General features: G+C 42.3%; 1 protein-coding gene across 40 annotated transcripts in view; it reads right to left on the reverse strand.

Annotated features, from left to right (window-relative positions):
• SUSD1 (sushi domain containing 1) overlaps nt 1–13,872 on the reverse strand; it is a 145,683-nt gene that overhangs the window by 39,911 nt on the left and 91,900 nt on the right. For 37 of the 40 annotated variants that reach the window (XR_010382774.1, XR_010382779.1, XR_010382776.1 and 34 more), the window contains one exon: nt 9,801–9,840. Coding sequence is in view for 26 of the 40 variants with exons in the window: in XM_064490418.1 (XP_064346488.1) it covers nt 9,801–9,840 (40 nt within the window). In the remaining 14 variants the exon portion in view is untranslated. Of the gene's footprint in view, nt 1–2; nt 6,786–6,805; nt 7,464–9,800; nt 9,841–13,872 lie in introns of those variants that run through there. The other 3 variants (XM_031450203.2, XM_031450197.2, XR_010382784.1) reach the window with 3 other exon arrangements.

The raw sequence follows: 13,872 nt of genomic DNA on the forward strand, positions 1-13,872 counted from the left end.
GAAACCACACACTGAACCCACGGCGCACACCCCGCTGTGCTCACTCCGTTTTAACCAGAGCTTGGCCCCGTCTGACAAACCATCCCAAGAATGCCCAGAGTGCCTCTGTGCCCCCTGAGTTGGCCCTGAGAACTGGGCCTCAGGAAAACATAGTTCCATGGTATTTCTGAAAAGGAAGCATAAACCAGGACACATTCAAATTACAAGGGATGAATCTGATCCTGTTGAGCACACAAATACAGCATCCTGTCCTCTCCCTAGTCCATAACCCTGATAGAATTTTATGAGCAGTTTTCCTTTGCATGGAGGAAGACGTCGTCCTGACATCATTTGGACTTTTGCTCCAAAAATTACAGTTAGCTCCAGTGGTCAGATAGAGCACACAAATCCTCTCTGTTGGGTAGAGTCACCTGTCATTTTCCCTAGACATCAGCAAGAATGGTACCTCCCTGCTCTGCTCAGCAGGTTGCTGTGAGGATAAAATAAGAAAACTGATGGAAAAGCTCTTTGAAAGACATACATGTGTTCTATTTTGGGGTGCATCACATGCCGACGTCAGGGAGATTCCTGGTTATTAACTGAAAAACACCTACATTTGAGCTGCACATTGGGGCCAACTAAATCAGAGCATCAGAGCATCCTGTTCTAAACTAAAGGTTTCATTTTAATTTACACACACTTACTTCACACTTACTATCTAATTACCTCTTCTCATCCCTCAGTGGGTACAATAATAGCAACAAGTATTATAATAATAGTACCCCGTGTACTGTTATTACACTGGGTACAATTATTATTCCCATTTTACAGATGAGGAATCGAGGCATGGAGTGGTTAAGAAACCTGCCCAAGTTGAGCCAGCTAGTAAATGCGAGAGCCAGGATTCAAACCCAAGCTGTCTGACTCCAGGGTCTTTGCTTTTGACCACAGCACATGCTTTCCCAGAGCAGATCTGAATCCAGCTCTGTCTGCAGCAGTGTGGGGGCCATGTTCTCCCCCACAGAAGTGAGGGGTACAGACCCAGATCTTTCCTGCACAGGCTGATGATAGGGCCTCAGGCTGTGGTGATTCATGATCCCCTTTGGAAGAACAAAAGTCTGTGTACAATGCTGCCAACAGACACTGAAAAGATTCCAGGGGGCTGACTCTGCATGTATAGAATTAAAAATTAAAAAACCACCAAGCCATGGAATAAATTTAAGGAAGTGCAATCAATTCCAAATTTTTCCAGACGATTTGTTGCAGTTGTCATTGTTGGAATATCAAATTATCGTCAGGCCTCTAGTATCCACGGGGTATTGGTTCCAGGCACCACCACCCCCACTCAGATACCAAAATCCTCAGATGCACAAGTCCCATAGATAAAGTAGTGTGGTAGCTGCATATAACTTACTGTATACTTTGTCATCACTAATTACTTTTAATTCCTAATACAACTATGTAAACAGCTGTAAATACAATGTAAGTGCTAGGTAAACAGTTGCCAGTGTATAGTAAATTCAAGTTTTGGTTTTTGGATTTTTTTAATGATTTTTTCCCAAATATTTTGAATCCACGGTTGGTTGAATCCATGAATGTGGAACCCACAGATACAGAGGGTTGACTATTTCATTTTTCTCTATGCTCCGTTTACCAGTGCCCCAGGTATATGCTTAGTCTGCCTTGGAAGAGCTGATTACACCAAAAGCAATGATTTGTTACTGTAAGAAGGGGAGGGGGATTTGAGAGGGAAAAACAGTAGCCTCTGGACTTGAGACCCTCAAAACATAGGTGACTTACTTCCCTGGCAGTGAATGAGGCACATTTGAGAACAGTTCAAGCTGCTTTCTTTCTTCATCATTAATTCTGTGCTGTCAAACACAGCAGCCACACCACAATGTGGCTATCTAAACCTAAATTAATTTAAATTAAATTTAAGATTCAGTTTCTCAGTCATACTATTATAAGTGCTCAATTTCACATGTAAATTTCAAGTGCCCAGTAGCCACACACGGTGAGTGGCCACCACACTGGACAACACAGCTTTAACGTCTTTGTACCACTGCAGACAGTTCTGCTGACTGGCATCACTCGGATCTCGACAACCAGGCTAAGAGTGGACTCCTTCTACTGGAACATACCGCTTGGTCAAGAGCCCAACAAACCATCACCTTAGAAAGTGCTGTCAAGAGACTTTCTCCAAAAAAAAAAAAAAAAAAGAGAGAGATTTTCTCGAAAAATGTGGCTTATATTTTGGCTACTTTTGATATTCAGAAGAAAAAAGCCCTGATATTTTAAGAAGCCATATTGGAAAATGGGAGGAGGAGCTGTGGTTAAATTAGAAATTAGTAAATAAATAAATAAATAAATAAATTAGAGGACTGATTTTAGTGACTTGAATTACCAGATATTAAAATAGTGCAGTATCAGCACTGGAACAACGTAGAAAGCCCAGAAACAAACCCAAGCACATAAAATAACTTCCAAGCTTGAATACTGGAGTCAGGTTGTCCAGGTTTGCATGTGAACACCACCACTCCCCAGCTGTGTGACTTTGCGCAAGTTACTCTGCCATTCTGTGCCTCGGTTTCCTCACAAGAGGGATGATGTAACAGCACGGGAATCATAATGATAGTATCCACCTTATTAGGTTACTGGGAGAAACAGATGAGTTAAGGCATGTCAGACCTGGGCCTAGCACACAGTAAGCAATTGGCAAATGTTAGCTATTGTTAATTATTATTGCTGTCATTTTGTTTGTCATTGTCATTCCCCAATCACTGGGGAAATGATACATTATTCTTAACTAACGTTGAGAAAATTGGCTAACCATTTACGATAAAGTAATTTTGACCACTAGAGCTTATACTCTCTACCAAAATAAAATCTGGATGGATTTAAGACTTAAGCTGAAGACTTAGAGAATTGGGACAAAATGTAAATGACTATATATTTAATATTAAAGCAGGTTAAATTTTTCTAAGCACATTTATTAATATGGAAACCTTAAAATAAGAGAATGAGAGATCTGACCACATTAAAAAACATACACTTCTGTAAACCAAAAACCACCATAAGTAAGTTTAAAGGGCAAGTGGAAAACTGGGTAAAATAATGAGAATAATTAATAAGCAAGGGGTTAACATATAGAGAGTGTTACAAATTAATAAGGAAAAGACAAATACCTCAATAGCAAAAGGAGCAAATTCTATCAAAAGGTAAACCACATATGAAACCTGAATACAGATGACTGACAAATCTTTGATCAGCTCTCCCTCTCACAAGCAAAAATGCAAATTAAAACACTGAGAAGACCTTTTTATGTACTAAATTCCCCAGGTTTTTTTTTTTTTTAAGAGAAAACAGAGCATTGGAAATGGTGGCAAGAAGCTGGTACTTTCCTATACTGCTCATTTCATCCAATCTACCCGTGTTCCTCCCAATGCTGGTCATCATGTTTTCTCTATAGTTTCGTCCTCTCTATATTTTGAATCACTGATTGATGATGATGGTGGGCTGAGGATGACTGTAGACACCGACCCATATTCTGCATATTCCTGGATTCTACATCAACTCATTAATAAGCAACATTTGCATAGTCATTCTGCCATTTCTAAGCTCACACACAGCCCTCACGTCCCCACACTGTCCACAGGGCATTGTCAAGTGTTGGCTGAAATCAAAATACATTGTACCTGCCACATTTCCCCATCCAATTAGTGACTCTGTGCAAACAAGAGAAGAGCAGTCTCACCTAATCTGCTCATAGCTCCCAGGCTGACTGCTGGGAACCGTGGCTTCTTCTCCCAGGTAGACACAGAACCGTCTCTTGAAGATCTTGCCTGGCTTTGACTTCAAGTTTTCCTCAGCCATACTTTGCAAAATCTGTCTCCCTTATACAGAGCTCTGTGTTCTTTGTTCACTCCCAGTCTACCTATTTTTCCCTTCTTCATTAAGATTTCTCAAAGATCACTTGCAGTGGTTTCTCCAACCTGCTAGAAGGTGCTTCATCCAGGTCAGAAGACTTTAACTTACGGAGAGCAGTTAGCTCTTCTTTTGCTTTCAAGTACCCCCTCCTCACAAACCACAGGAAAGCAGCAAAGTAGGAGCTGAGGAACCTGACGTTCTCCTGACCATCCAGCAGCAGGACGACCTTCACCCTTAGCAGGGAGCCCACCTATGTTCTACTCTAAAGGGAAGTACTGGGAAATCACCCTTATTCACTCTGCATAACATGACTCGGGCTGCAGCTCCAGGCATGATTCTTGCTGGTTGAACAGTTCCTGGTTATACGTCTTTTTTCTGCTTTGTATATGAACTCTCTTGAACATCTGAGTCAACCTAATCCTGAGCGTTCACGGTGTAGCCCCAGGCTTCTTTAGGGACTTCCCATGTTAATTTTTTACCGAGGAAACTTACAACTGGCCAACGTGAATTACATTTTTTAGAGCTTTGTCATCCTCTGGTTACCCTCCCTTCCAAGGTCTCCTGCCATGAAACCAAACTTATTTTCCTTCTAAATCACTTGCAGAATGTTCTTTTAAAAGCCCAAATGAGTGAATCACGAGTTACATCCCAGATTCTCAATGACTCATTCTGAAAGCGAGGAAATCCATTAGACTCAAACTCCACCAACCTCCTCAGGGTGGCTCAGGAGGAGTGACAGGGCTTCCGTGGGCTTATCTCTAACCCTTCGACTACCGTAAACATCACAGGTGTTGAAGAGCCGGTTAGAAAGGCCCTGTTCCTACTCTCAGACTTTGTGACAGCTTGAGGACTTCCTATAGGGCTGTGGACAGTTTTTCATGGATTTACACCAGCAGGGTCATTTCCTGAAAGCAACAATTCGGTTGTTGGAAAGGCACAAATATATGATAATAATTAGCACTGTGACTTCTGTTTAGTGTGTGAAATTCATCTCTGCTATTCTGGGGCCCCCTCACTTGAATCCCCTGCAAGTAGGAGATGGCAAAGGAGACTGAAGTAGATAGCTAATTTGGAGGTAAGTAAAGCCTGATGAACCAGCAACATTACTGAATTCATCTTCAGTGGCAGCTGAACAAACTACCATACACTTGGCAGCTACCACCCATTTATTAGCTCACAGTTTCATGGGTTAGAAGTTCAGGCACATTGTGACTGAGTCCTCCGCTCAGGGTCTTACAAGGCTGCGGTCAATGCAGGTGGGCTGCATTTCCCTCTAGGGGCCCCGGGGAAGAATCTGCTTCCAAGCTCATGCAGGTTATGGGCTAAATTCAGCTCCTTGTCGTCGGAAGACTGAGGGTCCCATATTCTTACTGGCCACTCAGCTCCTACGGGCTGCCCGCATTCCTGCCGTGTGGTCCCCTGCATCTTCAAAGCCAGCAGGAGAAACCCTTATGCCAAATCCATCTCTCCCTTTCAGTCTCCAGTTTCCCCAGTCTGTGACCTCTAGACACAGATTTAAAGGGTTCATGTAATCATTAGGTCAGGTCTATCTGGATAATCTCTCTATTTGGGACCTTAATTACATCTTCAAATCCTTTCACAGCAACACTTAGAAGAGCTTTTGAATGAGTAACTGAGAGAAGGTGGGTGTACCCCAGGGACCAGGAATTTGTGAAGTCGTATGAGAATTCTACCTACCACAATGACGAAGGTTTAAAATGGGTGCATGTGTATGTGTGTATACACACACAGGTGCAGCGTATTCACACGTATACATACACACCAGGCTTAAATCTTGATGTCAGTCTTCTCTGGCTTTTTAATTTGGTAAGTATTGCTCCTACTATGCTTCCTTTTACAGTCAGACTGTCCTGCTGGTTCCCCGGGAATCATTCAACCCGATTCAATAAATTCTCATTAGGCGTCTCATGTGTGCCAGGCACCGTGCAGCTCTTCAAATGCCCTCCCTCAAGGGGACGAAATCAAGTAAGAAAAGACAAGTGCACCAGCTGCTTGAAATTACAGCAGGATGGCTAAAGAGAGAGGGGGAGAGATCCTGTCCAGTTGAGGAAGTTGTAAAAAGTGTCAAAGAGGAGATGGCATTTGATTTTAATCTTGAAGAATGGGAGGGACTGTAATAAACAGAAATTACAGGAAGGTTACAGGGCAATCCAGGGCAGAAGTGAGCAAGTAATCATATGAGCAGAGACATTAAGGAGGGAAAGCAAGGGCTGTGTCCAGAACAGAGCTGGCGCGTCAGTTTGAATGGAGAAGAGGACATTGGTGGCCACCTGAGGTCTTGGAAACCAGACTGAGAACTGATGGAGAACTATGCAGGCACCGTCAGGGGAAGTCACAAAATCAGCGCTGCACTTTAGAAAAACGCCGGGCAGTAGTGCAGGCTGGGGTGAAGGGGGACGCTGAATCTGAACCCTACGGTGAGAGATGAGAAAGGAGGCTGGGCCCGTCTTCCATGCTGCACACACAACGGCCCCTGCTCAGGGAGTGAATACAGAAATGAAAATTAGAGAAGTGCAAAATGTGGGCTAAGAGAAAGAGGAGTAGTCACTAATGACTCAGAGGTTTCATGCCTATGACTAAAGAATGTTCCCTGATTACAGTTTAATCATCATCTCACATGTATCAAATGACCTTGCCCTGTGACTCAAGAAAGCAGAGACTCCTACTACTTTGTGGCTGGAAGGGCTCTCAGAGATCCCGGAGGGAGACAATAGAGAATCAGCCAAGTTAAATATAATTTCAAAGACATTTGTCTGACTACGAGCAGGACTGGGGCAGGGAAGTCCAGGCCTTTGCATTTCTCATCAAACCGACTGCTGGTTCCCTGGTAATCACCACGAAGCTCTTTTAGGGGCAATCTGCAAAGGTAAATAGCATAATTCATCAGCGGGCAATGGCAAGAAGGGGGCTGTTGTTTGGCACGAATGAACAGATACAATTTCAGGATGAATTTGGATTCTAGTTCTGTCTAAATTACTTTCTGAAATGGCAATCTCCAAAATTTTTGCAAAGGAGACTGCCAGGTGAGTGCACAGCCCAGGTAAATTTGGTACACAGATGTGTATATGCTGGAACTGGCTCCAGAATTTCAACAAAACAGTAGGTTTTCTATGATCTCAGAGCTTTCTAGTAGCTTGAGCTCAAAGGTTCAAATTCTCTTACCATATGAGGGGGAAAAGGCACTGCAAAAAGCCACTTGGACATTCCCAAAGCAAAATCCTTCCTGTTAACTTAATCACAATAGAATGACTGCAGCCAGCTCTTTGGCCATTTCTTCAACTCAGTGTGAGTTTATTAATCACACCGAACAGCTGCGGAAAGCAGTGGATTATTCTGGAAACTATTGTTCCTATGCCGGTCCAGGATGCTCGTACACCTCCATTCTTCTGGTAAAAGCACCTTTTTTTGTTTGTGGAAACTCCGTTCCCACCCTGAGAGCTTTAGGATCTGAACTGGCAGGAAAATGTCCAAATGGCGGAATGTGTGATTGTTCCTTGTGGCCGTCATTAAATTCCAGGGAAGGGCGCTCAGCCCGTCTGCACACAGAAATGTAACAGCACACATCTTTGTTAAGAGAGGCTCTTACATATTATGCGAAGTCAAATAAGTCAGACAGAGTCAGACAAGTATGTGTGATCTCACTTACGTGTGGAATTTGAAAAAGCTAAACCCATAGAAATCGAGAGTAGAATGGTGGTTGCCAGGGGCTGGGGGGTGGGGGAAGCGAGGAGATGCTGGTCAAAGGGGACAAACTTCTGGATACAAGATAAATACATGCCGGGGGTCTAATGTAGGGCATGGTGACTCTGGTTAACAATACTGTATTGTATACTTGAAAGCTGCGAGGAGAGTAGATCTTACACACTCACACATACACAAATTTTATATACATATAGATACATAAAATACATGATAATTATGTGAGGTGATGGAGATATTAACTAACCCTATTGTGGTAATCATTTTGCAATATATACACTCATCAAATCATCATACTGTACACGTTGAACATGATATGTAAATTACTTTCTCAAGAAAACTGAAAAAGAAAGAAGAGGCGCTCACTGCCTGGCAATCTGCACTGCAAGACGGCGGACGGTCAGGTACTACAACTTGCCCAGGGGAAAAGCCACGCCCCCTACAATGCTGAACTTAGTGTGAGTAGAGATAAAAAGATGGGAAATGAGTTTAGGGGATAAGCAGACAGATGAAGGAAGCCCAGTTCTCCAGGTCCCTCCAAACATTTCCTGCTAGGTACCCTCTCCTGACAGGGTAACAAATCAATTGCAAGCTGCCGTGCCCTGGAATCCACCTGGAAGCAGGGTTATGGGAGCTTTTCCTAACCACCCCAGCCCACTGTTATGCGCCGTTCTGAGGTAAGGGACAGGATGTGAGGAGTTAACCTGAGCCTCCGGGCTAAGAGCAGAATTCCTCAGGCTGTTGCTAGGACGCAGGAACCACAAGGAAAAGATCCAGATCCAAAAGGTCATACACTTGACAAGATTTCTGGTATTAGCTACAAACTAATGGAATTCCTACAAATCAAATCCAGTAGGCTGGCTGCTGGTTTAAAGAAACGTTCTGCCAGGGAAATCCCAGCCTGGCAAACAAGGACCTGCGATTGCTCAGTCCCTAACCCCGCTCCCCTTCCCGGATAACCGCCCGTGCAGGGGAGGCAGAATGTTTAAGCTGTGAGGCACTCAGCAGGGTTCGTCCTCACCTCATCTCTTAGGGGAGGTTCTGGAGGAAATGGACAAGGGTACCCCAGCAGGCAGAGCCCCGGGCAGCCAAACCGACTGACCAAGTGACCCGTTCTGCTGCCGGGGCAGGAGATGCCTGCTCTTCCTGCATGTGGTCCTTGTTATGGGGCCCCTGACCACTGCACAGTCCTTTATCTTTTCTTCCTTTCCAAATCAATGGACTTACTGTGATCGTCCACTTTCCCACTTCATATTATATGCTGTGGCTTTGAGAACGGCTGAATTTTCCATTTAGCCATAGATGGCTAAAGAGATCATGAGAAACACGTCTAGATTCCACCAAGAGGAATGGATCGGCCCCCAAAAGCCTGGTCTTGGAGCTGGATTCGGTAACAGACCCACATTTGGGCTGTCTTCCACTTGGGTGCCATTTTTGGCTCTCTGGAGGATAATTCCACTTTCATCAAGGAGGGTGTTTTTCTTACTATTGGACGTGTATGTGTGTGCACAGGCTAAGCAGCCAAACAGTGGAAAGGAGTGGACTTCTGTAGCTCTTTGTTTGGGTCTGTCAGTGTGTTCTTCTGAGCCTCTTTTCCTGACGGGGACTGTGAAGCCCTCTCCACGCAACCCTGGTGGGGTTTGTTGGTTATATTGACCTGCACCCCACCCCCGCCCAAGCCATACCAATAAGCCCCAAACCCAAGGTAGGCGATCATACTGCTCCGTCTCCTGTACACAGTGATTCATCCCATGGTCACTTAAAACAAGAGACTCTTTTCCCAAATTGAAAAATTGTCTGTTCCCACCGAAGCTGCTACGCTGGGGCAGCTCACGCCCATCCCTCCCCACCACACAGCTTACAGTTGGAGAAAAGGAGGCCAACTCACACCGAGAAACAGAGACAAGAGACAAGAGCCACAAAAGGAGAGTCCTCCTCATGGTGTCGAGTCCCAAGTCCCAGTTCCTGGCATCCTGGTGGCACCACTCTGGTTCTGATTCCATGAGCTGCCCCCACCACCCCACCCCTCATCCTTTTCAGCTATGGCTTTCTCTAGGCTAGTATGAGATTCATTTCTGTCACCTGCGACCATTTAAAAAGAAATCTCATTAACATACACTTGACGCTGCAGAGGAGAAACAAGGAAAGCAGCCTTAGGCAGAAAACGGTTTTACCTTTTACCTGGGCCCAGAGTGCACAGGAGCTTCTTTTCACCTGTAAAGGAAGCCACAGCAACACGTATAAGTAGGTGGCATGTGGTGTCAGTTCAAATAACACACGTTAGCCCCCCAAGTAGCAGGGCTTTTATCTTTTATTTTGGACCACAAGTTCCTTAAAAGTCTCTTCTAGCTCTAACATCTTACAGTTTGGCCATATGATCACCACGTGTTCAGGGGACTGGCACGGGTAGCAGGGACAGAAGTGACCCTAGGATCACTTCTAAAGCTTTCCAATAGATCTCAGGATGCACTCACGGCGGGGAGAGCGCAGGAATGGCGATACGTTCCACTCCCCTTGCCAGCTCTCAGCAACTGGCACTGACTGCCTGGAGAACTATGTCGGGAAGGATTCTGAGGTCACATCCAGGTTCAGCAAGAAGCAGTGACGCACGTTACGGGCAAGGCTACGAGAAGGTCTGGCATATACGAATACTTCACTTACCTAGATGATATTTACCCAAATGTAGCCAAGAACCAGGAAGAAAGCAAAAAGAATATATATGAAAGCTCACTCATGACAGAAGCAACCCACAAACCCACTGGAATTACACATCTTCTCTTTCTCTCCCCTGCTGTTATTACATGTGTATTAGTTTAGGGATGCTGGGATCACTGTTAATCTATGGTAAAACTCAGCAAAGCATTCCCCAGAGGAAAGTAAACAGCAAGGGTTAGAGAAAGACCCCTCCAACTTCATTAGGAGACTCTCCTTCAAGTGACAGCCTTGGGCATTATGGGTTTATTTTATTAAAAACTGAAAAACTATATTCTTACTGGAAATTCTGGGAAAGGCTTAAAATGGCCATAAGGTCCTGAATGCGACTGAATTTCGCCTTGATGCTTAGTGTTATCAAGAGCATCCAGTGGGAGATAACATGCAAGAAGAACCAGTGAGGGGTGTATTTCAAGACACTGGGGGAGGAAAAGCACCTCAAACAGCAAGTTACTTAGGAACTGAGTGTACTAAATGGGAGAAATTGGCAGGGCCAGACGAAGAAGGGCGCTCATTCAAATGGAGTGCCTTGATCAGATGTGCATTCTATAAAACTCATTCGGGCAGTAGGATGGAGGCCAGAGATAGGAAGGAGACAGGTAGAACAGAGACAAGAAGATGAGTCAGAAAACGGATGTTCAGATAAGAGATGTCAAAGGCTAAAAACAGTGCTGATGAAGGAGAGAAAAGGATGATTTTTAAACAGCATGAAAGTGATAGGATTGACACAATTTGATGACAAACTACACAAGAAGAAGAAGGGAGGAGACAAAAATTATTCCTAGATTTCTGTCTTGGCAACTGGGAAGATGGTAATGCTGTTTACTGGGACAGATACTCAGAAGGAAAAACAAGAAGCGGGAATTGGAAAACGTATTTCCTGATTTCAAATTTTACCACAAAGCTCCAGTAATCAAAACAGGGTAGTCCTGGCATAAAGACAGACACATATACCCATGGAACAGAACAGAGAGCCCAGAAATAAACTCTGGCATATTTATCAGATGATTGCTTAAAAATGACTTTTGACAAGAGTGCCTAAACCATTCAATGGGGAAAGGAAATCTTTTCAACAAATTGTGCTGGGAAAACTGGATAACTATAAGCAAAAGAATCACATGGGGCCCTTACCTAACACCATATACAAAAATTAACTCATAATGGATCAAATCTAAATATAAGACCTAAAACTCTCAGAAGAAAACATAAAGGAAAGGCTTCAGGAAATTCCATTTGGCAATGACTTCTTAGATATGACACAAAAAGCACAGGCAATGAAAGAAAAAATAGACAAACTGGATTTCATTAAAGTTAAAAACTTTTCATAGCAGCACTGTTTACAATAGCCAAAACATGGAAACAACCTAAAGTCCACTGACAGATGAATGGATAAAGAAGATGTGATATACATACATATATATTAGAATATTACTCAGCCACAAAAAAGAATGAAATAATGCCATTTGCAGCAACATGGATGGACCTAGAGATGATCATATTAAGTGAAGTGAGACAAAGACAAACATCATATAATATCGCTTATATGTGGAATCCCAAAAAATGACACAAATGAAGTCACATACAAAACAGAAATAGACTCACAAGCATAGAAAACAAACTTATGGTTACCAGGGGGGTAAGGGGATGGGATAAATTAGAAGTCTGGGATTAACATATACACACTACTATATATAAAATAGACAAATGGGTGCAGGGACAGGGGGAGAAGAAAAAAATAAACAACAAGGACCTGCTGCATAACACAGGGAATTATATTCAATATCTTATAAAAATCTATAATGGAAAAGAACCTGAAAAATTATATATACAATCTGAATCACTTTGCTATACATCTGACACTTAACACAACATTGTAAATCAACTACACTTCAATAAAAAAAGAAAGAAATGTGATTCAAAAAAAATTAAGAACTTTTCTGTATCCATGGACACTCTCAACAGAATAAAAAGGCAACTCATGTAATGGGAAAAATATCTGTAAATCACATATTTCATAAGGGATTAATATCCAGAATATGTAAAGAACTCTTAAAACTCATCAACAAAGAAATAAATCAGTTTAAAAATGGGCAAAGGACTTGGATAACCATTTCGCCAAAGAAGATAGACAAAGTATTAAAAGCACCTGAAAACATGCTCAACATCATAAACCATTAGGGAAATGCAAACCAAAGCCACAGTGAGGAACCACCTGATGTCCACTAGGATGGCCGTCATCAAAACAGAAAACAGCGAGTGCTGGGGAGGATGTGGAGAAATTGGAACACTTGTGCACTGTTGGTAGGAGTGTAAAATGGTGAAGTTGCTATGGAAAATAGTATGAGGATTCTTCAAAAAAATTAGAAATAAAATTACCAAACAATCTAAAAATTCCACAACTGGGTGTATATACCCCCAAAAATTGAAAGCAGAGATTAAAAGAGATATTTGAATACCAATGTTCATAGCAGCATTATTTGCAATAGCCAAATATGGAGGCAACCCAAGTGTCCATCCACAGATGAATGGATAAACAAAATGCCATGTGTATACACACACACACACACACACACAATGGAATATTATTCAGCCTTAAAAAGAAAGGAAATCCTGACACCTGCTACAACATGAAGGAATCTTGAGGACATTATGCTTAATGCAGTAAGACTATCACAAAAAGATAAATACTGTATGATCCAACTTATATGAGGTATCTAAAGTAGTCAAGTTCATAGAGACAGAAAGTAAAGGGGCAGTTGCCAGGATCTGGGGAGGGGAAGGAGGAATGGGGAGTTTTTTAACAGGTACAGTTTCAGTCTTGCAAGATGAAAAATTCTGCAGATTGGTTTCATAACAATGTAAATGTACTCAACCCTACTAAAGTGTTATACAGTTGCTAAGATGGTAAATTTTATGTTACATGTATTTTACCACAACTAAAAATAAATATAAAAAATAATCACTACTAAATGTTGAAGAATTAGACGGTTGCATTACCATCATCTCGTGAATATACTAAAAACCATTGACTTGTACGTTTTAGAATTATACAGTAGGTGAACTGTATCTTGATGAAGCTGTTTACAAAAGAAAATACATAAATATATAAATCACAACTGATTTTAATATGACTGCAACACTAACGTATTTGAAACCCACAGGGCAAGTAACAGCAATTCAAACAGGTGAGCCCAAATATAAATTTTTTCAAAGAACAAGCTTAACAAATTTATGGTTATTGAAGGGGAAAGGTGGAGGGAGGGATAAATTAGGAGTTTGGCATTAGCAGATGCAAACTACTATACATAAAACAGAGAAACAACAAGGTCCTACTGTATAGCACAAGGAACTATATTCAATATCTTGTAATAATCTATAATGAAAAATATGAAAAAGAATACATATATGTATAACTGAATCACTATGCTGTACACCAGAAACTATGTTCTGCTTCACTGTATGAAAAAGAGGTATAGTGACATCATGGGAAAGTTTCCTACTGAGGTGGAAAGCCCGGTAAAAAAAGACCAGCAG

Source organism: Camelus dromedarius, chromosome 10 (genome assembly GCF_036321535.1).
Source record: "Camelus dromedarius isolate mCamDro1 chromosome 10, mCamDro1.pat, whole genome shotgun sequence".
NCBI lineage: Eukaryota > Metazoa > Chordata > Mammalia > Artiodactyla > Camelidae > Camelus > Camelus dromedarius.